Below are 25,793 nucleotides of genomic sequence, written 5' to 3' on the forward strand. Positions count from 1 at the left end.
AGAGGGAGAGAGAGACAGCACGGTAACGGTTAGCCACCTGTATTAATTTATAACGTGGGTTGGTTATATCGTGCCGATTATTTATTTATTTATTTACTTATTTAACTAATTTTGATTTGTTTGGTTAGGTTATTGCATTGTTACTGTTCAGTTTGTTTAGTTGATTGCCGATAAATGGCTAATAGGAATAGTCAAAGGACTGCTGATCGTGTTAGTGATGAGGTGTTATCGCGTAAGCACGGGCTGTGCCTTGTTCCGCCGGAAGACGTGCAAATGGACGATGTTCTACTTGCAATCGGGGATTTGATCGGGGTAAATAACATTCGTGCTGCGTCTCGAATGAACCACAAAGTGGTGGTTTTCGTGTCACAAGTTAGCCTTGCAGACATCGTGGTGCAAAACGGGTTAACGTTGGGGAACGACCAATTTGTTCCGGTATCGTCTATGGACACGCCGGCGGTTAAAGTTATTTTAAGTAACGTTCCGCCCTTTCTGAGGAATGAAGAAATCCTACGAAAATTAGGGGAGCATGGGACTGTCGTCTCACGAATTATCACGGTCCCCCTGCGAACCAGGAACGGAAGGCTGAAGCATGTAGAGTCGTTTAGACGTTTTTGTTTCGTCGTACTAAAGGATGAGGCAAAACAGCTGAACATATCTATAAATTTTAAAATAGGAGATCATGATTACCGGATCTTTGCAGCTACTGAGACCTTGATTTGCTATACATGTGGGGCATACGGACACACTCGGCAGTATTGTCCTGATGTGAGGAAGAGTTATGCCACAGCAGCTGGGGCAGCCCCCCCCCCCCCACCCCACCCCCCCACCTGTAAATGACTTGAACGACCCTGTAGATGAGCCAGGTGTCGAAAAAAAGGTCAACACCGGAATACGAGGGTGCGGGTGACAGTGGTGCTGGTGGAGAAGCCCATACGGTAGTGGAGCAACCATATGTGGAGGAGAGGCTGCAACCTCAAGAACAAAGGGACTTCGAGGAGGTGAAGCTGATGGAGACCGAGTCGAGGAGAAACTTGAAACGCTCTCTTGCGAGCGATGAGAATGGAGGAAAAGGAAACAAAATGGTTCTCGTGCAGGAAGATGGTAATACAGACCAACCTGATGACCATGAGCAAAATCGTAATGCAATGGGTAGAGATGCGAATCTGCCCATTTCACAGGATGAAGAGAATCGAAGCATTACCGAGCGTGTCACCGTGTGTGATGGTGGACACCCTGCACCATGCGACGAGCAGTTAAGGACCCCCATCTCAACGGAGGATGATGAGAAAGAGATTGATAAGTCGGTGGCAGACAACAACGATGGGGTAGTTGGTGCCATGCAGACGCAACAAAAATACCATGGTGACAATGACACAGATGAGGTGCCAGTACCTGACACACCACTGGGTGAGAGTGGGGTCGAGGCTGATGAGGAAGGATGCAGTCTTGCTGCCCTGAGTGAGTCTCAGAAGGAGCAGGTGAGGCAAGCAGAGGTGACAAAAGGGAAGGTCATTGATTTCTTAAACGTAACGTTTAGACAACGTCACGTTGTAATTAGAGATCACTTCCCTGATGTCCAAGCTTTCATTAAGGTTTCGAAACCTCTTTTACAGAAAAATGACCCCATGCTCTCAGAGCCTCAATTTCAACGTCTTCGTAAAGCAGTAACAAAGGCGAACAAAGAATTGCAGGCAGACGGTGAGCTACCACCTTAGAATGACAACGCGAGAAATACATATTGCCTCCCTGAACATCAATGGGGGATGTGCCCCCTTACGGAAAATTCAAGCAATCCAGGCAATGGAGAGGGTAAAAGCAGATGTCATTCTATTGCAAGAGACCCATGCCACAAACAATTTGGCAGCTGAATGGTGTAAACTTTTTAAAGGGCAATGGTGGCTGAGTGGGGTTTCCACACCCAAGGCTGGTGTTGCCATCGCCTTAAGTCCCAGGCTTCCCACTCAGAGTGTTATTTATAGGGAGGTCTATAAGGCACATTTGATAGCGGTGGAGTTCTACTGCAATACACAAAAGCTTATTATAGTAAATGTGTATGCACCAAGTGAACCTATAGAAAGAAGAACATTCTTTTCCACACTGCGGGACTTTGTAGAGGGACTGGATCCAGCTGCTCTCACCTGTATCGCAGGGGACTTTAACTGTACAATTGATCCTTCAGTTGACAGGAATGGACATGAACCCCACGGCGCTTCTGCAAAGGTGTTAGCGAGCCTCATCAAGAACTATTGCTTTGAGGATGTGTGGAGGTTGCAGCATCCAACTTCACGGGCCTACACATGGTGCAGATGTCATGATGGCGTCATATCATGGGCAAGGCTGGACAGGATCTATATCAATAAGCCAATGCTGAATGTGGTGTCCACTACCCAAATACTCCCAACAGGGTTTTCAGATCATAATTTAGTGGCAATGTCCTTTAAATTACCCCTGACATCAGGAGGTAGCGCATACTGGTCACTAAATACTCGGTTGTTAAGTGATAAGAAATTTAAAGATGCCTTCCGAACCGTGTGGGGGAAAATCCGGTCATCTAAGCTTGAGCATGCCAACCTTCGCATATGGTGGGACCTTGCAAAGTGTCAAGTTAAAACGTTTTGTCAACAGTATAGTCTGTTTACTACTAAAATGCAAAGTCTCTCAATTGACTCATTAAAGGCCGAAATTGCAGAATTGGAACAGAATCGTAATGGGGCTGGGAAAGATTTTGGATATGATCAGTTGCTATGGACAAAAAGGTCATTACTGACCGAAATGGTGAGGCAGCGGGCAATGGGTACCTTGGTGCGTATGAGGATGAGTTACTTGACTTTGGATATGCCAAATAAAGACTTCTTTAGCTTGGAGAATTCGGTGAAAAACTCGCAGCAAATTCATAAGCTCTGTACTGCTAATGGGTCAACGGTTACCTCCCAACTGGAGATTAAAGCGGCCTTGAAAGCATTTTACTCTGACCTGTATTCTGCCCAGAGTATCAACAGTGAGGCGATACAGGAGCTGATTGCTGGGCTCCCAGAAGTCGAGGAGGACAAGCAGCACACACTGGAATCGTCAATTTCACCTGATGAACTTGAAGCAGCCATGCGAGGCTTGAAAGATGGTAAAGCCTCGGGGATTGACGGGCTGCCTGGAGAGTTTTATAAGACATTTTGGAATCTTGTGGGACCGGATCTGCTTGAAGTCCTTGACGAAAGCCTTCGTGCTGGAGAACTTCCTCTGTCCTGTAGAAGGGCGGTCGTATGCCTTTTGCCGAAGCCTGGGAACATTCAACTCATTGAGAACTGGCGACCTGTTTCCTTACTGTGTACTGACTACAAAATCTTGTCTAAAGTATTAGCGAATCGGCTGAAAGAGGTGATCAGCTCTGTCATACAGCCGGATCAAACCTACTGTGTTCCTGGACGGTCCATGCATGATAACCTGTTTCTGGTAAGAGATATTATTTCCTGTAAAAAGTATGTGCCTGCCAGTTTTGTGTTATTGTTTCTGGATCAAACAAAGGCTTTTGATCGTGTTGATCATGCATACTTGTTTTCGGTTCTTAAGGGGATGGGTTTTGGTGAAACCTTTACAGCATATGTTAAACTGTTATATACAAACACTTTCTGTATGTTGAAAGTAAATAATAACTTATGCTCCCCCTTTCCCTTTCGACGGGGTATCCGCCAAGGCTGTCCTCTCTCGGGACTGTTGTACACAATTGCCCTTGAACCACTTTTGGCATCCTTCAGGAAACGATTGCCTCAGGATATGGGGGTAGAGGGGTTAAAATTTGTCGTAACAGCTTATGCTGATGATGTTTGTGTTTTACTTAAAGGCCCGGGCAGTGTAGCTGCAGTACAGCAGTGCTTAAAAGACTTCTCTGCAGCCTCTTCTGTTGAAGTAAACTGGAGTAAAAGTGTAGCCTTGTGGTGTAGTTCAGGTAACCCCTCAGTCATATCACCACCATCACTCCCACAAAATCTGGTATGGAAAACAGACGGGGTCAAATATCTTGGAGTTTATCTTGGAAACCATGAAATGGAAATGAGGAATTGGGAAGGAGGTGTGGAACAAATCACATATCGTTTAAAATCATGGAAAGGACTACTGCGGTCTCTTTCATACAGAGGCCGCGCTCTTGTTATCAACAACCTGATTGCAGCGAGATTGTGGCATAAAGTCATTACCCTGCAGCCACCCAAGGAGCTGATCCCTGCCATCCAGAGGAAGTTGATAGACTTTTTTTGGAGCGGCTACCACTGGCTGCGGCCCAGTATACTGTACCACCCTCGGAAGGAGGGGGGCCAAGGAGTCATTGATGTCTCTGGGCGGCTTATGGCTTTTCGCCTGCAGTCTGTGCAGAGACTACTGTATGCGGAGGAGCTGCCCTGGCGCCCATTTGCACATTTTCTATTACAACAGGCTGGTGGAATGAACTATGATCGGCACCTTCTCTTGGTGGACCTTGATTGTGTCAGCAGTGCTTCACTTCCCGCTTTTTATCGGAGTTTGCTGGATGCATGGAAAGGCCTTGAGGTTAAACGTTGTCTTGAGGCATATAATTGTCGTAATTTCCTCCAAGAGCCTCTGTTCTATAACAGCTTTTTCCCATGTATTCCTCGTAGCCATGCTTTAATTCAAAAATTCATTAAAGGAGGCGTAAGTAAAGTGAGTGATCTAAGGGATGCATCTGGAACCAAGTGGAGGTCTGCTGGGGTGGTGGCGACAGGTGTTTGTGTAGCATCTGTTCGAGTTGTTCAACAAATCAAACAGGTAGTCGTAAAAAAATTCAGGCAGCTAAACATTGGCTGGGAAGGTGCCGGAATTGTCGAAGATCTTCGACTATCTTTCCCCGAAATCAAGGTGCTGCCCTCTGTCCAGTCCAATGATGATGGTTTTCCCTCTCCCTTTCACTTAGTAACTAAGGCTGGTGTCCTTAAACTCGTGAGGGGGAAAGAAGTCTCATCCCTGTCTGGAGCGATGCGTGTGGCCTTGTGGTCAGAACGGTTAGGGCCGGGGTTTCCCTCTACTCCACTGTGGCATAATATGTTTGTTCCACCCATCTATGGGTTCTTAGCGGATATCCAATGGAGGCTAACACATTGGGCTCTCCCCTCAAACACTTTTATCCACCATCTTAATGCCTCGGTGCCTGTAAATTGTTCCTTCTGCGAACAGGAGGAGGATCTTTTTCATGCATATGTCCAGTGCAGGAGGTTAGCACCTCTACTTTCTGTGATTGCACACCTTTCTTATAAATTATCCTTCACCTTTACCTTGCATATGTTTATTTTTGGTGTACCCTTTACCTCCTCTTGTAAAAATGCTGGTGCCTTGATGAATTTCCTGATTGCCATTGCAAAATATGCAATTTATAAGTCAAGGAAAATTAAGATCGATAAATGTTATGGTGATGACGTCATTCCAATATTTAAAGGGCTGGTGTCAGCAAGATTAAGGCTGGAATTTGATCACCATATGAGTAACGGGAATATTGAATTGTTTGAATGGAAATGGTGCACTCACGAGGCCTTGTGTGTGGTTCAGGACTCGAAACTCGTCATGATGTTTTAAGAACTGCATCAAGAGTGTGATGCTTTGGTGTTGTTGTACCTTTTTTTTCTCTGCCCCTGCTTGTGGTGTAATAATGAAGCATTATGTGTTGTAAATGAATCGGATTTGTACTTTTTTCGTTTTAACATTAAGAACTGTTGTTTTTAGTTTTATTTTTCTCTCCTGTAAAAATGTAAACTGACCTGGTGTATTTTTTTGTGTGAAATAAATGGTGTTGCAAATTCAAAATTCTCTCTCTCTCTCTGTCTCTGTCTCTGTCTCTCATCTCTATCTCTCTCTCTCTCTCTCTCTCTGTCTCTGTCTCTGTCTCTCTCTCTCTCTCTCTCTCTGTCTCTGTCTCTGTCTCTCTCTGTCTCTGTCTCTGTCTCTCTCTCTCTCTGTCTCTCTCTCTGTCTCTGTCTCTGTCTCTGTCTCTCTCTCTCTCTCTCTCTCTCTCTCTGTCTCTGTCTCTGTCTCTCATCTCTATCTCTCTCTCTCTCTCTCTCTGTCTCTGTCTCTGTCTCTCATCTCTATCTCTCTCTCTCTCTCTGTCTCTCTCTCTCTCTCTCTCTCTCTCTCTCTCTCTCTGTCTCTCATCTCTATCTCTATCTCTCTCTCTCTCTGTCTCTCTCTCTCTCTCTCTCTCTCTCTCCCCCCCTCTCTCTCTCTCTCCCCCCCCCCCCTCTCTCTCTCTCTCTCTCTGTCTCTCTCTCTCTCTCTCTGTCTCTCTCTCTCTCTCTCTCTCTCCCCCCCCCTCTCTCTCTCTCTCTGTCTCTCTCTCTCTCTCTCTCTCTGTCTCTCTCTCTCTCTCTCTCTCTCTCTCTCTCTCTCTCTCTCATCTCTATCTCTATCTCTCTCTCTCTGTCTCTCTCTCTCTCTCTCTCCCCCCCTCTCTCTCTCTCTCTCCCCCCCCCCTCTCTCTCTCTCTCCCCCCCCTCTCTCTCTCTCTCTGTCTCTCTCTCTGTCTCTCTCTCCCCCCCTCTCTCTCTCTCTCTCTCTCCCCCCCCCCTCTCTCTCTCTCTCCCCCCCCCCCCTCTCTCTCCCTCTCTCCCCCCCCTCTCTCTCTCTCATACATTAAAGGAATGAATGAACAGGAAAAGAGGGGAGAGAGAGCGAGGAAAGGGGAGGGAACACTGAAACTAGCGAGTAATATGGCTCGGTCAGGAGAGTTTAATGGGGGTAATAAAGGCCACGAGTCAGAATTGTGGATGACAAGAAATGGCAGGGTGTTGCTTGCTTGATGTCATGTGGAAGGGGGGAGGAGTGATGGGACGGACAGTGAGACAGGACAGCCTTTGGAATGTCATTGCCATAGATGACAAGCAAGGAATCATGGGGAATTCCAATAATTATGAGGTCTTTAGGTTCCACAGAACACACGAGAGACGGATGCGATGCTGGGGCATTAGCTCATAGTGCAGGGCATTACTCAATTGAGCTATGTTCAAAGGCCTCATTCAATCACATTTGAATAAATATTTTGAAACTACTTGTAGATCATTTTATGTTACTTTTAAAAAGATAAAAAGGATTTTGATCAATGGAACTACATCCCAATCCCAATACATACAATCTTGCTGTTTCCTGAGCTGCAGGATACATTGAGCGCTGAAGAAACAATACATAGTCCATACATGCTACTGTGTGCTGACAAACTGTGGCGTTTGTATTGATTTCACTTTGGTTTCTGCCTTTGCTTGACTGTCCATGAATGTCTTTCCTCCTATTTCAGGCCTGTTCCCTCCAGGGTTTCAAGATGGCAGTGCACCATCATTTAGTGTCATCCCCATCACTACCCATGATCTTTCTCAACACCATGAACCCTACTTAACTCAACACTTTTACTTTTAGGTTTCCCCTCCTCCTATCACCACCTTTTGCATCAACTTGCTGCCCCGTAGTCTCACAGTGTGTTGTCTTTTCCCCTGTCTCCTCACTCTTCCATGAGACTCGATTTTTTAATCCAAAACTTTTCTCTCTGCTCTGCTGATTATGCAATGGTGAGGAGACAGATGTCCCTATGTTTTCATAGCCTTCCAAGAACCTTGACCTTTGAAAAATATATAATAATGTGCTCGTGCCAGTTTTTTAATTTTTTAATTTTTATTTTTGGTCCTGAATCAGTTGATCCTTTATTTAAAAAAAACAGCATAATCATGAATTAAAAGTTCTTGACTCAGCACTTTTTCTGTGCAAAGTTTGTTTCATTTTTGAGCCACATAAACTTCTCAGAGAACAATGTTTTTACCGTACTGCAGTCATTATGAGCCTCTACCTACCACTTGTGTATCTCCTAAATGTCACTGTTGCTCGTATCTTTATTTTGTTCATATTACTTTCTTTATCATTGTGGTGTAGACCAGTTATTAGTTCCCTGCCGGTGTACATCGTAGGGGACTATAGGTTGGCACTCCGTCCCTCCGTCCGTCCGTCTGTCAGTCTGTCCGGCCGTCAGTCCGTCACACAAAGAACAGTTTTCCGGACTTTTTTTCTAAACTCTTAATGCTAATGATTTCAAACTTGGCACATGGTTTCCGTATGATAAGTTACAGGATAAGTTCGAACTTCACGACGTTTCGATCATGTTTGACAAAGTTATGGCAATTTGAACTTTGGGAATTCTGATAATTCTGATGATCCTTAACTCAGTGCCATTTTAAGTTTTAATTTCCTTTAAAAAAGATTTTCTCTGCAATAATTGGACCGATTGAGATCATATTTTCACCGTAGGGGGGGACTCGGTCTGTAGAATATTTTAATGGTAATTATGACGTCACAGGTCACGTGGTTCGGCCGCCATATTGTTTTTCATGAAAACGTGAAAACCCCTTTTTCTCTGCAACGGCTGAAAAGATCGAGGCCAAACTTTGCAGGCAGAATCGCATACCCATGACGAACAAAAAGGTCAGCGAGCATGACGTCATGCGTCACATGGTTTCAGAGTTATGACGTTTTTAAGCATGAACCTTTAAAACCGAGCTCCTCCCTCATTTTTGATCCAATCGAGGGGAAACTTCACAGATCTGTTGAGCATGTCAGTCTACTAAAATGTCCTTTTGGAATTTGCGATAGGGCACGTGGTTTGGCAGATATCGTTAATTAAACGAAAATATTTTTTAAAAATGGATATCTCTTGAATCGCTAGTACCTCAGACCGTGAGTTGGTAATTTTATAATTCACACAGTGAAATACGTGCAGGCCGCTCCACGGAGTGACCTTGCGGGCTTTTCAACGAGGCGAGGCGTGACACACATGTGTCTCAGCATACCTCAGATCAAGTTTGAAAACCAGCATCAACCGTGCATAAATTTGCATATTCGATCATTTTTGACAAAGTTATGGCACTTTGAACTTTGGTAGGGGACATGTATTGCAGCGCAATACTCAGAATGCTTGTTTTTCATGTTTTTTGATAAACACAATTTGAACAAGCATTCTGAGTATTGCGCTGCAATACATGTCCCCTACCAGCAGTCTGTCTTCCGGAAAACTGTTGCGGAAAATTACCAAGGGTTATTTACCCACAGGTTCTGAATCGTTCCCAATCGCTAATTACCTCAGGACACTCTCACCTGTGATTCGCACTCGGGACTTCGATTTATACACCTCGCAGACAGGTCAGCAGAAGCACGAGAAAATAAGTTGTTGATAAAGAACCTTTCGAGTCGCTAAATATCAGTAATTTATTATATTTTTCGGTTCACGATCAATGATCGATGTGTATATATATGTTGCTCGGCTTGGCTCCGCCCCTCCCGAAAGCGCACGCTGTGTCACGCTGTTGACGTTCGTGAGACGAGGCTGAGGGCGCGTGGTGCGGCTTGAGGAGAACTCTAGAATAAACAAAGTGCCATAACTTTGTCAAAAATGATCGAAACGTCGTGAAGTTCGAACTTGATCTGTAACTTATCTTGAGGAAACCATGTACCAAGTTTGAAGTCATTAGCATTAAGAGTTTAGAAAAAAAAAGTCCGGAAAACTGTTCTTTGCGTGACGGACTGATGGACTGACGGACAGATGGACTGACGGACTGACGGACGGACAGATGGAGGGATGGCATGCAAACCTATAGTCCCCTCCCGTGTACACTTGTAGGGGACTAACTAGAACGGCACTTGGTAGGGCAGATACCAACACCAAGCTGAGCATTTTATATTTTGTATCCCACTGATAGGCCGTATCTGCATCAGACCATTCATCCTTGTCACACAACAAAATCGAATCAGCTTGTTTTTGTCACCGACCCAACTCCTCCACCAAGTTTTGTCATAATCGGTCCACAACTTTTTGAAACATCATACTTAATGACATCATTTACTCAACAATCCTTTTGGCATTTACTCCGAAACAAAACATGTTCATTGCAGTAATTAAATCATAGTATCTGAATTCATCCAGGAACTCCATGGACGTATTGTTAATGAATATTCATGAGTACCAGAACTTGTGGAGCAATCGGGAACAGTTCCCCTTCATACTGTGTGTGTTCGTGAATATGCAGTGAGCAGTTATACATACACTTTCCATGTATATATTTTTACACGAGCACAGAACCTGCTCCAAGCCTGTTCTTAGGCGCCATGACGATTATATCTGTTCTTAAGCGCCATGACGGCACATTGTGTGGTAGTGCAAGATATTTTTTTTTATTTTTTTTTACCGGCAATGAGTACAACAATTAGATTTCAAATCATTCCATCAGGCACTTCATATGTACTCTAGAATGGGTAACATCAGAGGCAGCTAAACTAGACAATTTCCAAAGGCAGCTAAACTAGGCAATATCCAAAACCAGCTAAAGTAGGCAATTTCCAAAGGCAGCTAAACTAGGGAATTTCCAAAACCAGCTAAACTAGGGAATTTCCAAAACCAGCTAAACTGGGCAATTTCCAAAACCAGCTAAAGTAGGCAATTTCCAAAGGCAGCTAAACTAGGGAATTTCCAAAACCAGCTAAACTAGGCAATTTCCAAAGGCAGCTAAACTCGGTAATTTCCAAAGATAGCTAAACTAGGAAATTTCCAAAAGCAGCTAAACTAGGCAATTTCCAAAGGCAGCTAAACTTGGGAATTTCCAAATATAGCTAAACTAGGAAATTTCCAAAAGCAGCTAAACTAGGCAATTTCCAAAGGCAGCTAAACTCGGTAATTTCCAAAGATAGCTAAACTAGGAAATTTCCAAAGGCAGCTAAACTCGGTAATTTCCAAAGATAGCTAAACTAGGAAATTTCCAAAAGCAGCTAAACTAGGCAATTTCCAAAGGCAGCTAAACTCGGTAATTTCCAAAGGCAGCTAAACTCGGTAATTTCCAAAGATAGCTAAACTAGGAAATTTCCAAAAGCAGCTAAACTAGGCAATTTCCAAAGGCAGCTAAACTTGGGAATTTCCAAATATAGCTAAACTATCGAATTTCCAAAGGCAGCTAAACTTGGGAATTTCCAAATATAGCTAAACTAGGGAATTTCCAAAGGCAGCTAAACTTGGCAATTTCCAAATATAGCTGAACTAGGGAATTTCCAAAGGCAGCTAAACTTGGCAATTTCCAAAAGCAGCTAAACTCAGTAATTTCCAAAGGCAGCTAAACTAGGGAATTTCCAAAGGTAGCCAAACTAGGGAATTTCCAAAGGCAGCTAAACTTGGCAACTTCCAAAGGCAGCTAAACTCGGTAATTTCCAAAGGCAGCTAAACTTGAGAATTTCCAAAGGCAGCTAAACCAGGCAATTTCCAAAAGGCAGCTAAACTATGGAATTTCCAAAGACAGCTAAACTATGAAATTTCCAAAAGCAGCTAAACTAGGCAATTTCCAAAGGCAGATAAACTTGGGAATTTCCAAAGGCAGATAAACTTGGCAATTTCCAAAGGCAGCCAAACTAGGGAATTTCCGAAGGCAGCTAAACGAGAAAATTTCCAAAGGCAGCCAAACTTGGCAATTTCCAAAGGCAGCTAAATTAGGGAATTTCCAAAGGCAGCTAAACTAGACAATTTCCAAAAGCAGCTAAACTAGGGAATTTCCAAAAGCAGCTAAACTAGGCAATTTCCAAAGGCAGCTAAACTTGGGAATTTCCAAAGGCAGCTAAACTAGGGAATTTCCAAAACCAGCTAAACTCGGTAATTTCCAAAGGCAGCGAAACTTGGGAATTTCCAAATATAGCTAAACTAGGAAATTTCCAAAAGCAGCTAAACTAGGCAATTTCCAAAAGCAGCTAAACTCGGTAATTTCCAAAGATAGCTAAACTCGTTAATTTCCAAAGGCAGCTAAACTAGGCAATTTCCAAAGGCAGCTAAACTCGGGAATTTCCAAAACCAGCTAAACTAGGCAATTTCCAAAGGCAGCTAAACTCGGTAATTTCCAAATATAGCTAAACTAGGAAATTTCCAAAGGCAGCTAAACTTGGGAATTTCCAAATATAGCTAAACTATGGAATTTCCAAAGGCAGCTAAACTTGGGAATTTCCAAAGGCAGCTAAACTCGGTAATTTCCAAAGATAGCTAAACTAGGAAATTTCCAAAGGCAGCTAAACTTGGGAATTTCCAAAGATAGCTAAACTAGGAAATTTCCAAAAGCAGCTAAACTAGACAATTTCCAAAGGCAGCTAAACTTGGGAATTTCCAAATATAGCTAAACTATGGAATTTCCAAAGGCAGCTAAACTTGGGAATTTCCAAATATAGCTAAACTAGGGAATTTCCAAAGGCAGCTAAACTTGGCAATTTCCAAAAGCAGCTAAACTCAGTAATTTCCAAAGGCAGCTAAACTAGGAAATTTCCAAAAGCAGCTAAACTAGGCAATTTCCAAAGGCAGCTAAACTTGGGAATTTCCAAAGGCAGCTAAACTTGGGAATTTCCAAAGGCAGCTAAACTTGGGAATTTCCAAATATAGCTAAACTAGGGAATTTCCAAAGGCAGCTAAACTTGGGAATTTCCAAAGGCAGCTAAACTAGGCAATTTCCAAAGGCAGCTAAACTTGGGAATTTCCAAATATAGCTGAACTAGGGAATTTCCAAAGGCAGCTAAACTTGGCAATTTCCAAAAGCAGCTAAACTCAGTAATTTCCAAAGGCAGCTAAACTAGGGAATTTCCAAAGGTAGCCAAACTAGGGAATTTCCAAAGGCAGCTAAACTTGGCAATTTCCAAAGGCAGCTAAACTCGGTAATTTCCAAAGGCAGCTAAACTTGAGAATTTGCAAAGGCAGCTAAACCAGGCAATTTCCAAAAGGCAGCTAAACTATGGAATTTCCAAAGACAGCTAAACTATGAAATTTCCAAAAGCAGCTAAACTAGGCAATTTCCAAAGGCAGATAAACTTGGGAATTTCCAAAGGCAGATAAACTTGGCAATTTCCAAAGGCAGCCAAACTAGGGAATTTCCAAAGGCAGCTAAACGAGAAAATTTCCAAAGGCAGCCAAACATGGCAATTTCCAAAGGCAGCTAAATTAGGGAATTTCCAAAGGCAGCTAAACTAGACAATTTCCAAAGGCAGCTAAACTAGGGAATTTCCAAAGACAGCTAAACTATGAAATTTCCAAAAGCAGCTAAACTAGGCAATTTCCAAAGGCAGATAAACTTGGGAATTTCCAAAGGCAGATAAACTTGGCAATTTCCAAAGGCAGCCAAACTAGGGAATTTCCAAAGGCAGCTAAACGAGAAAATTTCCAAAGGCAGCCAAACTTGGCAATTTCCAAAGGCAGCTAAATTAGGGAATTTCCAAAGGCAGCTAAACTAGACAATTTCCAAAGGCAGCTAAACTAGGGAATTTCCAAAAGCAGCTAAACTAGGCAATTTCCAAAGGCAGATAAACTTGGCAATTTCCAAAGGCAGCTAAACTCGGTAATTTCCAAAGACAGCTAAACTTGGGAATTGCCAAATATAGCTAAACTAGGGAATTTCCAAAGGCAGCTAAACTTGGCAATTTCCAAAAGCAGCTAAACTCGGTAATTTCCAAAGGCAGCTAAACTCGGTAATTTCCAAAGGCAGCTAAACTAGGGAATTTCCAAAGGCAGCTAAACTAGGGAATTTCCAAAAGCAGCTAAACTAGGCAATTTCCAAAGGCAGATAAACTTGGCAATTTCCAAAGGCAGCTAAACTCGGTAATTTCCAAAGACAGCTAAACTTGGGAATTGCCAAATATAGCTAAACTAGGGAATTTCCAAAGGCAGCTAAACTTGGCAATTTCCAAAAGCAGCTAAACTCGGTAATTTCCAAAGGCAGCTAAACTCGGTAATTTCCAAAGGCAGCTAAACTAGGGAATTTCCAAAAGGCAGCTAAACTAGGGAATTTCCAAAGGCAGCTAAACTTGGCAATTTCCAAAGGCAGCTAAACTCGGTAATTTCCAAAAGCAGCTAAACTAGGCAATTTCCAAAGGCAGATAAACTTGGGAATTTCCAAAGGCAGATAAACTTGGGAATGTCCAAAGGCAGATAAACTTGGCAATTTCCAAAGGCAGCTAAACTCGGTAATTTCCAAAGACAGCTAAACTTGGGAATTGCCAAATATAGCTAAACTAGGGAATTTCCAAAGGCAGCTAAACTTGGCAATTTCCAAAAGCAGCTAAACTCGGTAATTTCCAAAGGCAGCTAAACTCGGTAATTTCCAAAGGCAGCTAAACTTGGGAATTTCCAAAGGCAGCTAAACTTGGGAATTTCCAAAGGCAGCTAAACCAGGCAATTTCCAAAAGGCAGCTAAACTATGGAATTTCCAAAGACAGCTGAACTATGAAATTTCCAAAAGCAGCTAAACTAGGCAATTTCCAAAGGCAGATAAACTTGGGAATTTCCAAAGGCAGCTTAACTAGGAAATTTCCAAAGGCAGCTAAACTTGGGAATATCCGAAGGCAACTAAACTAGGGAATTTCCAAAGGCAGCTAAATTAGGGAATTTCCAAAGGCAGCTAAACTAGGAAATTTCCAAAGGCAGCTATACTCAGCAATTTCCAAAGGCAGCTAAACGAGAGAATTTCCAAAGGCAGCTAAACAAGAGAATTTCCAAAGGCAGCTAAACTTGGCAATTTACAAAGGCAGCTAAACTAGGGAGTTTTCAAGGGTAGCTAACCTAGGGAATTTCCAAAGACAGCTAAACTCGGCAATTTCCAAAGGCAGTTAACGCGGTTCCCAATTAATTACGTGGTTCCTCATTAATTACGTGGTTCCCAATTGGCACTCCGCAGTCATTTATTGCTGACCTTTGCCAGTCCCTATTGAGAAAAAGTTTAAGAACCACTGTCTTAGGTCACCGGCTTTGTTGGTCTGAAGCCAAGTCCAAAGCTGTATAATGTGTATGCAACAGCTCCTGCATGAGCCTTAGAACCTATGAATCTTTTTTGTCCCCCGTCGCACCGCGGAGCGAAAGGGGGACTATGGGTTTCCCCTCTGTCCGTGTGTCCGTCCGTCCGTCCGTGCGTGCGTGCGTGCGTACGTTCATGCGTGCATGCGTAAGCGAAGGACCGCATTCAAATCTGGTGTGTGGGTGCAACCCACGGCAAAATCCAAGATGGCCGCCGCCATGTATCTCTGATGCCATGTATGTCTGAACCTTGTGAGCGGAATATCTTGAAAAATAAGCGAAGTACCAACTTCTAATCTGGTGTGTGGGTGTATCTAGGCACAAGGAAGAAACCTGTTGAAAATTGGGTCGCCACGACATTGTGAGCGAAATATCTTGAAGAATAAGCGAAGTACCAACTTCTAATCTCGTTTGTGGGTGTATCTAGGCATAAGGAAGAACCCTATTGAAAATTGGGTCGCCACGTCAAAATCCAAGATGGCCACCGCCATGTATGTCTGAACCTTGTGAGCTGAATATCTTGAAAAATAAGCGAAGTACCAACTTCTAATCTGGTGTGTGGGTGTATCTAGGCATAAGGAAGAACCCTATTGACAATTGGGTCGCCACGTCAAAATCCAAGATGGCCGCCTCCATGTATGTCTGAACCTTGTGAGCGAAATATCATATCATAGCATGTTTTCTGCGTCTTCCAATTTGTCAACTCATATCACTTCCCCGACGGGGGACCTAGGCGTAAACGCTTGTTCTAATTGTCCCCCGTCGCACCGCGGAGCGAAAGGGGGACTATGGTTTTCCACTCCGTCCGTGTGTGCATCCGTTCGTGCGTCCGTCCGTCCGTCCGTGCATGCGTGCATGTGTACGTGCATGCGTACGTGCGTGCGTAAGCGAAGGACCGAATTCTAATTTGGTGTGTAGGTGCAACCCACGTCAAAATCCAAGATGGCCACCGCCATGTATGTCTGAACCTTGTGAGCGGAATATCTTTAAAAATAAGCGAAGTACCAACTTCTAATCTGGTGTGTGGGTGTATCTTGGCATAAGGAAGAACGCTATTGAAAATTGGGTCGCCACGTCAAAATCCAAGATGGCCGCCGCCATGTATGTCTGAACCTTGTGAGCGGAATATCTTTAAAAATAAGCGAAGTATCAACTTCTAATCTGGTGTGTGGGTGTATCTTGGCATAAGTAAGAACGCTATTGAAAATTGGGTCGCCACGTCAAAATCCAAGATGGCCGCCTTGCGTCTTCCACTTTGTCAACTCACATCACTTCACCGATGGGGGACCTCGGCGTAACGCTTGTTATTGTACATTATTAAACAAGATGCAGATTGCAGATATTTGGTAAACATTGCCCAGCTCTTGCAGCTCTTCCAGGAACAGATTTGGCATGAACATTGGGGATTAGATGGTCCCGTCATATATTATAGGTCTTGATAATTTTTAAATTTGATTATCATGTAATTATCTGCAATCACCATTTTAAAGATCTAATTAAGCATCTATGGTTAAAACTCCGAAATTTTGGATCTGAAGACGGAATGTTTCCTTTTCATTTTTCCTTCAGATGAGGTTCACATCCACAAATTTCTAAGGGATAACGGATAGGTTAAAATCCTGTATATTATGTTGATTTGTCTGCTGTCCATTATTGTCCTTGTACATTAAGGGAAACGTACATGATCGATACTAATGTTTTTGTCCAATTTGTGATATATACATATATATATATATATATATATATATATATATATATATATATATATATATATATATATATATATTTGCAGTTTCTTTCATGCGCCTTTGTTCACTGCACATAAAATGTGCTGAATTGGAAAAGGACTGAATAAAAATTATAAAAGTTGAAAACCCTAAACATAACCACAGCTCCAGTACAGCGCAGTCAGCTGTTCCTTTGCCATGTTAAGCAATGGCAGACCAGCACAGGCAAGCTGTGTACACAGATCTTTAGAGATAACAGCAGTTTGTTTTTATACCAGTAGCTTAGTCTCAATCAACTATTTCTGAATGGAAATGGTATCTCAACTTTAGTAATGCCTTTTGAAAAATACACTTCCCAAGTTGATTTTATACATGCCAAAATAGGCCAAAAAATAAAAGAACCACCAGCTAATATTACTCGACAATGACTGTCATTGCATAATGATAAAATATGGAAAACCCTGGCCTATGGAAATGGCTTACCAGAGTAGAACTTGCTGATATTTACCTACGCCGGCGAAGGTGGATGGAGGTTGTGTTTTCACCCTTGTCTGTCTGTCTGTCTGTCTGTTTGTTACTTGGCAAAAAAAAACAAAAAACAATTTTGCAATTATGTTGCCCACTCCGGTTTGTGTGTTTGTTTGTGTGTGTATGGTTGTCTGTCCTATGGTTGTCTGTCCGAGGCAGACATGGTTGTCTGTCCGAGGTCAAAAGGCTTCTCTATTGTGTGCCATTCTGCTTTGTTCTGTTTTTCCAAGTGTCGCTCTATGAGCGGTTTGTGTGTTTGTTTGTGTGTGTATGGTTGTCTGTCCGATCACTTATACTTGCCTACAGGTCACAATTTTAAACCGATCTTCACGAAACTTCACCAAATTTTAGAGTTCGTGGTCCGACAAAATCCTATATATTTTGGAGGCAAAAGGTCAAAAGGTCAACATAGGCCAAAGGTCAACCACTTTTTTTCGAATTTCTAAAATCCTCAATTTTTATCCGATTGACTTGAAATTTGAATAGGATATACACATCGGCTAACTGAATTCAACCACCCACTATTTTTGAGATCAGCTTAGGCCAAAAGGTCAACATATTCCAAAGGTCAACCACTTTTTTCGAATTTCTAAAATCCTCAATTTTCATCTGATTGACTTGAAATTTGAATATGATATACACATCGGCTAACTGAATTCAACCAACAACTATTTTTGAGATCAGCATAGGCCAAAAGGTCAACATAGGCCAATGGTCAACCACTTTTTTCAAAATTTCTAAAATCCGCAATTTTCATCCGATTGACCCTGAAATTTGAAAAGGATTTACATATCGGCTAACTGAATTCAACCACCAACTATTTTTGAGATCAGCATAGGCCAAAAGGTCAACAACAATTTCAATTTTCATCCGATTGTCTTGAAATTTGAAAAGGATTTACATATCGGCTAACTGAATTCAACCAACAACTATTTTTGAGATCAGCATCGGCCAAAAGGTCAAAATAGGCCCAAGGTCAACCACCTTTTTCAAATTTCCATAATCCTCAATTTTTTAATCCGATTGACTTGAAATTTGAATAGGATTTACATATCGAAAAAATGAATTCAACCACCAACTATTTTTGAGATCAGTGTAGGCCAAAAGGTCAACATAGGCCAAAGGTCAACCCCTTTTTTTGAATTTCTAAAAGCCTAAATTTTCATGTAATTGACTTGAAATTTGAATTGGATTTTCACATCAGCTAACTGAATTCAACCACCAATTATTTGTGAGGTCAAAAGGTTTCTCTATTGTGTGCCATTCTGCTTTGTTCTGTTTTTCCAAGTGTCGCTCTACGAGTGATTTTTCATTTGTTTGTTTGTCTGTGAACAAGATATCTCAAAAAGTTGTGGACAGATTCGGACGAAATTTGGCAGAGAGGTAGTGTATGTGACAGGGACAAAATGATTAGATTTAGCTAGGAGGATCTTTAAAGTGATTCTTCACCATTGGGAGATGGGACCAAAAACGATACAAAGCAGGATATCTCAAAAGGTTGTGGACAGATTTGGACGACACTTGGTCGAGAGTTTGGCTGTGTGACAAGGACTAATCGATTCGATGTTGGTGAAGATCCGAATATGGATTCGGATACGAGGATTATTTAATTTTTAAGTGAACTTCACCATTGAGTGTTAGGGCTAAAACCGATACATAGCACGATATCTCAAAAAGTTATGGACGAGTTATGAATATACTTGGTAGATGAGTTGGTTAGGCAACAAGAACAAGCCGATTATATTTTGGTTCAGGTCTGAATCCAGATCCGGCTTATAAGTGGGATACAAAACATCAACTGTTCAGCCTGGCGGAGGTATGCGCTCAACCGAGTGCCATTCTAGTTTCTAATTTAAGCATCAATATTTGAAAGTTTTACATTTCAGGAAATTTGTCATTGTGCAAACTCCTCTAACAGCCATCATGGTTGAAATAACTTTTGGGTTTTTTTCAGGAGCTATATAGTTTGGCTTATGCCTTAGAGATATTTTTGAACTTGTATTATTAGCGAGAGCTGCTTTACACTCCAATTGGTTGTGAGTGATCTTCAACAGGAAGGGATGAAACATGGATGAAACATGAATAATTGTATATTTGGAAAAATGTTGTTCATTTTGTCTTTCAAAAACGATTATGCCTCCAGGACATCTTTGGGATTTTTTTTCAATGAGTGCAGACATGCAATTTGTGCAGATGTACACAGAGCATGGACAACATGCCTGCTGTTCTAACCCCCTTTTCCCTCCCCACACTCCCACAAGAGTAAACATGCTTGCCAGATGTGCCAAGTATTGGGTTTGTTAATGTGTGGGTGTATTCAAGTGCATATAGGAGGCCTAATACTTGTCCCAATGAGCTTTTTGTTTTCAAGTTTAAATACCATTGTGAACAGATTTATAATTTTTCAAAATCTGGACACAAGTGCCTGAAAATTCCATCCACTTTTTCATTATTGCTGATACTACTACCAATATGATAATAATAAGGCAAATAATAGTAAGACTAATAATAGTAATTCAGCAAAATAGATACGTCCCTTGGCTTAATTGGGATTTAAAAATTCACGTTAACAAGAATAACTCGAGAAATCAAAAAAACAAGTGCAACAAGAGAAAACAGGTTTTCTTTTGTTATTTTCATGCTAATTGGGTTCAAGTTAGGACTTTGACTGAGCCACTCAATAACATTTATTTTCTGCATATTCAGCCAGTCCATTGTGGTTTTAGCTTTGTGCTTTGGATCATTGTTCTGCTGAAATGTGAATCTACCCAGTTTCTGATTCATGGCTGACTCGAGCCTGTTTTAATCAAGGTTTTCTTCTGTACTTTGCACGTCCATTGTCCCTTCTATCCCGACAAGTTTGCAAGTCCATGCTGATGATAAGCAGCCCCATAACATGATGCTGCCACCACCATGCTTGACAGTGGGGCTTCATGAAATTACTTTTTCATAACTTTTTGAGATATTGTGCTTTTCATCGTTTTCTCCCTATCAGCCAATGGTGAAGAATCACTTAAAGATTTACCGTATCCAGATCCGGATCTTCACCAAAATTGATCAATTCGTACTTGACACAAACCCACTCTGTCCACCAAATTTTGGCTGAATCCGTCGACAACATTTTCAGTTATCCTACGAACAGACAGACAGACAAACAGACAGAAGTGAAAACATAACCCGTCCACATTCGGTGGTGGAGGTAATGAAAGCTTCGTATTCGTATTGAAGCAGTTTTAGGTCATTGCAACCGCTACAGGCCAATACAATTGTCGTATCATTCTGTCTCTCACAGTGTTTGGAAATGTCACGAAATTACAGACTTGGCATTTAATATGGAATCTTTTTTTGGGGGGGTGAACTTACTTTGCAAGATGACTTACAACGAAAAGTTCATTGGAATTAGGTTGAAATTTTTCTTGATTTTGTTAATGTGACCTTTAAAAGAAACAAAAACCACATTTGACATTTCAAAACAAATAAATTGATCCTTGAAACTGATGTAAACTGATATCGAACTCAATTCACGGACAGTACTGTGTTAAACTTCTGTGCGTTTTCCAGAAGTATCTCTTTATTTTGCACATTAGCCAAATTTTTTTAAAACAAAAACAAAAGTTAAATTACGACTGGGATTACGGACAGTAAAATTACAGTTCAGTACTTCGTGTAACCCCCATGAGCATTCAGGAGAGCACGTACACGTTGAGGCATGCTGTTCACGAGATTTGCCAAGGTTTGGACAGGAATCGCTTGCCATGCAGTGACAATAGCCTGCTGCAATTCACGCACAGAGGTCGGCTGCTGGTCCAAGTGGTCGATTTGACGCGTTAATTCTGCCCTCAAGTTCTCTATCGGATTCATATCCGGGGACATGGCAGGCCACTCCATATGCTCTACACCACGGTCAGCAAGAAAGTGTTGGATCATGCGAGCACGATGAGGCCGTGCATTGTCATCTTGGAAGACAAAGTTTCCTCGAAAGGCTGCACGAGCAAATGGAAGCAATGTTTCTTCCAGAATGACCCTGTACTTGAACTGGTTCAGGTTTCCTTCAGAACAACCAGGTCAGTTTTGCCCCCTGCATGAAAAGCAGCCCAAACGGTCACCCCACCACCTCCAGCTTGGACTCTTGGCACTATACAATCTTTGTTGGAGGCTTCATACACTTGTCTGCACACTCGGACGTGGCCATCTTAACGATAGACCAGAAATCTAGACTCGTCACTGAAGATCATGTGATTCCAGTGTCCTGCCTGCCATTGACGGTGCTCTCTGGCCTACTGCAATCGGCGCTGGCGGTGTTGTCTGGTCAGGCATGGCTTTCTCAGGGGACGCCCGGCACGATAGCCTGCTTGAACCAGTCGTTGGTTGACTAGCCTTCTGGATACAGGTACATTTGTCAGTTGCTGCCACTCAGCCCTAAGCCGATTAGCTGAATTGGTACGGCCATTGCGGACTAACCGGTGCAGCTGGCGATCATCACTCCTTGTGGTTCTGCGTGGACGTCCTGGCCTCGGTATTGGAGTAGGGACACCCCTCTGAGCATTTCGTTTCAGGATCTTTGACACCTGACCTTGAGTGATGCCATACTGCCGAGCAATAGCACGCTGTTTCATGCCATAATTTCGTAAAGCCACCACTCCATGACAAACAGCATTGTCGAGTTGACGGACCATCTCCAGAGGAAGCGGTAATAACTTTTGGAGACGTGCAGCAGTTGTTTTCCACTAATACAGAACGCAACAGCCCTTGTATACCCGACTGTGAAGCCAATCATCAAATGCACCTGTCCGTACATTTTGCCACGCCACCTGTGATATAATCCTGTTGTTGACTTCTTGCTGCGACAGACAATCAGTGACATGGTTCTTTTAACAAATAAATCACCGAAGTGTAAAAGAAACTCACCAGATTGATATACTGAGTTTAAAAAGTAAACCCAAGTCAAGAAAAAAAAAATATTCCATATTAAATGCCAAGTCTGTATATAACTCTTAAACCTGGAATTATATTTTATGCTTGAAATAATACACCTCGACTCCTATTAGAGATGCTTGTGAAAATGGCTGCTGAATCTTGGAAATATGAAAATACATATCGGTTATCACGTTATAGTCGATATGTGCCATGCTTTTCATTGTATTATGTGCTGTCGGTTCGTCAAATAGAAATACAGCAAACTTTCAATAATTAATAATTATGCTTTCAACAAAAATCCCCCTTTTCTTTTGCATTGCAAACTCTTTTAGTCTTGACAGACTCTTTCACCTTATTTTATGTTTGAACATAATTTTACTTATTTATTTATTCTAAGTTTTCTAAGATTCCACAGTCAAAGGTGCCAGAGAGGCATTATGTTTTTGGGTTGTACGGATGTGCGTCCATCCCTCAGTTCGTGCATAGCAAATTGTTGTAACTTGTGATATGCTGTAGGGATTTTGACCAAACTTCGTACAACTATGCACTGTGATGCAATGATGAACTGAGTATATTTTGGGTTCAAAAGGTCAAAGGCCTACGGTCATGTGAAGCTTTATTGAAAATCTTTGTTACTAAAATAACTTGTGAACCACGGAAGCGATTTCAACCAAACTTGGCATAAGTATGGACTGCGATACAAAGATGAACTGATTCAATTGTGGGTTCAACAGGTCATGTGACTTTTAAAAATCATTTTGTAGATCATAACTCGAGTTAGAAGCATCTGATATTTTCTCTCTTCAACTTATATTCAACCTCTTCCTCTCTCTCTCTCTCTCCCTCTATCTCTCTCTGTCTCTCCCTCCCTCTCTCTCTCCCTCCCCCTCTCTCTTTCTTTCTCTCTCTCTCTCCCTTCCTCTCTCCCTCTCCCTCTCTCTCTCTCCCTCTCCCTCTCCCTCTCTCCCTCTCTCTCTCCCTCTCTCTCCCCCTCCCTCTCTCTCTCCCTCTATCTCTCTCCCTCTATCTCTCTCTCCCTCTCTCATGTTAACTATAATTGATATCAAACGTAACAATTGGTTGACAATAATGCAGGCGGAGGCATATCCATTGACGCATTTGGGTTGTATTCTATTTTCTAGTTTGTGACATCAATTCATCGCTTGTGAAAGGGAAATGTGGGATTAAATGACAGCGATAATCTGTCTTTCTACGACACCATCCACCCCTCCTCAAACTCCTTCTTTCTTACTCTTTCCTTTTCAACTCCCGTGTGCAGTGTGATGACACACAGCTGGACATGACGAACAGCTCTCTGGAAGGTATCACTTTCCTCAATATTCCCAGCATGCATGGTGGCTCAAACATCTGGGGTGACACCAAGGGTCGAAAACATCACAGAAAGGTGAACCTTGAGAAGAAGTCCCGAAGCACCGTGACAGACCTGCGTGAGCTGAAGTTCTGCCACCAAGGTACAGATGTTTTGCTTATCCAAAGTGCGCCATTCCATTCGTCGATTGTCTATCAATCTTAGATTTTCAATTAACTGCAAACTTTTCCATCTGTCTCTTCCTCTTCCTTTTGTTAAACTCAAGTTGTCACTTCTCCTTTGATGTCCGGTGGATAAGAAGCTCCTGATGCCCGGTTGATATGCAGCACAATATGTCGTTATTGAACGCAGCAACTTGTACATGATTTGCTTCTTTTGAGCTATTATTTATCAACCAAGTGCAAATTACTTCCTTCTCCACTTTTCCTCAATTTTCGATGCTGTTTTTGTCTGTTCGGTTTTTCGATTATACATATATCCACCTTTGCTGGTATTTTGTCACTGTTTTCTTTTTAACTATCAAGCTTGTTTTTCAAGTCTAGCTACTCTATCGACTTTCAATTCAGTTGTGGAAGGCCAGGCTAGCTGTGGAGGCCACACAGGAAACACATTAATGATGTGCAACAGCTCCAACCACAACCTGCTTCCTCTCCCTTATTAGGTTGTTATTTTAGGCCTGAGCCAGGAGATTAGTGCCTGCCTCATTCGTTTATGCACTGCAGCTGGTGAGCAACACACAAAGTGTACTTTATGCAGTCACTCCAAGGTTCTAGCAGGCCAAAGTGCAGACATTTGGGAAGAGGTTGTTTGAATTGGTGCACATTAAGCTATATTTATGCTAACAAACTGACATGTGATCGTTGTACATTTTTCAAATATGGTAGCTGCTTCTTGTACACTGCACTGTTACCAACAATACTTACATGATAAAAATTAACAGCTTTAATGCCAACAAGAAGTGGGGAAACTAATTTATTGAGAGGTAGTGATTTCTGCATTGTCTATAATTACCCAAAGTTCACAAGTAGCCACTATAATTTTCCACTAAATGGTACATCTGGAATAGGAATGGTTGCAAACAATGGTAGAAGTCATTACAAAATTGCCACCCATATATATGTGTGTGTATATTCTTGACAGACTGTGTGTGTGTGTGTATATATATATATATATATATATATATATATTGTTACAGATCTCCGACGTCGGCTCTCCCCTTATCAAGGGGGGGTTAATCCCCTTGTCCTTTTATCTTGCCGACGCGAGTCCTGGAAGTTATAAAGGCCTTCCCAGCACGGCGTTAGGTAGGGTTTGTTAGGCCTAGGGGTTCACTACTACCTAATTACTAACGCCGACCGGAAACGAGGGAATAACTCCCGCTCGAACCACGGATATGATGGAATATGCCGAACGGATAGCAATCCGCGATCCGAGCTGTTAACAGGTGACTATATCCGATTATAGCAGTTGCGATCGTGCCACGCTTACCCAATTGGAGAAAAGACTGATGCGATCGGATGGAGAGGAAACCAAGAAAATAGGAAGAACAAAGCAATTTATTACAAATGTACAAGAAGGAGAAGAGGAAACGAAAGAAGGAATGTACAAGGAAGAGGAAGAAGAACACACAGGGCAGCCTTAAACAGTCTTATCTTATTCCCTGGACAAACGGGCCCGTCTCACATACAGACACTCACACGGGGATTGCAGATGGTAGGGTGGAACAGGTTCATGGTCACCAGCGCATCCAGGCTCCAATCCGGTTCCGGTCCAGGCTCCGGTCCAGCGGACAAAAACCCGGCAGGCAGCTCTCCAGTGTAACGTGAACGGACAATTATATCACGGGGGGAAGGCTGGTGTCCTGGCGGCGTACGTAATAGTTGCACACTCGCGCCAAACGCCCCCTCTCCAAGGTCCTGCTTTGAGCTCCCAATGCCAACGAGCCCTCTCTGATCAAGCGCATGTACCCACGAGTTCGTTGTAATGTGCGCTCTCCAAATACGTCCTGTCAACACCAATCTTTCAACGAGTTCTCTCAAGGCGAGCTCTTCTCATCAGTCCTGTTGCCAAGCACATGTACCCACAAGTCCTCTTTAATGAACGCCACTGCATAAGTCCCCTGGTAAGTCCTCGCTGGTAAGTCCTCGCTGGTAAGTCCACTCGCAAGGTGCGTTTCCAACCAGTCCTGTAAAAGGGCTTTGTGCTCGCGCTTTTATAAGTGAACCAGCGATCGCTCCGCCAGCCCAAAAGCCACGCCTATCAGGCGATCTTACTTCAGCCCTGGTTGGCTGGTCATCGTTTACCGGCCCCGCCCTGATGGTGGGTTGACGTGGCCACACCTCCATTCTTGTGCTCCGCCCCCTTTTTCCGGGCCTCACCTCGTGGCTTATGGCGGCGTTGAGCAATAATAAATATATTATGGTTTGGGTGGTGGAAATATTATGGAAATTATATTATGGTT

General features: G+C 42.5%; 1 protein-coding gene across 4 annotated transcripts in view; it reads left to right on the plus strand.

Moving 5' to 3' along the window:
* Positions 1-25,793, plus strand: part of LOC137431840 (diacylglycerol kinase beta) — a 199,824-nt gene that overhangs the window by 161,180 nt on the left and 12,851 nt on the right. For all 4 annotated transcript variants that reach the window (XM_078782564.1, XM_078782565.1, XM_078782563.1 and 1 more), the window contains one exon: positions 23,282-23,474. In XM_078782564.1, coding sequence (XP_078638690.1) covers positions 23,282-23,474 — 193 coding nt within the window. The remainder of the gene's footprint in view (positions 1-23,281; positions 23,475-25,793) is intronic.

Source organism: Myxine glutinosa, chromosome 7 (genome assembly GCF_964187855.1).
Source record: "Myxine glutinosa chromosome 7, kmMyxGlut1.1, whole genome shotgun sequence".
Classification (NCBI taxonomy): Eukaryota; Metazoa; Chordata; class Myxini; order Myxiniformes; family Myxinidae; genus Myxine; species Myxine glutinosa.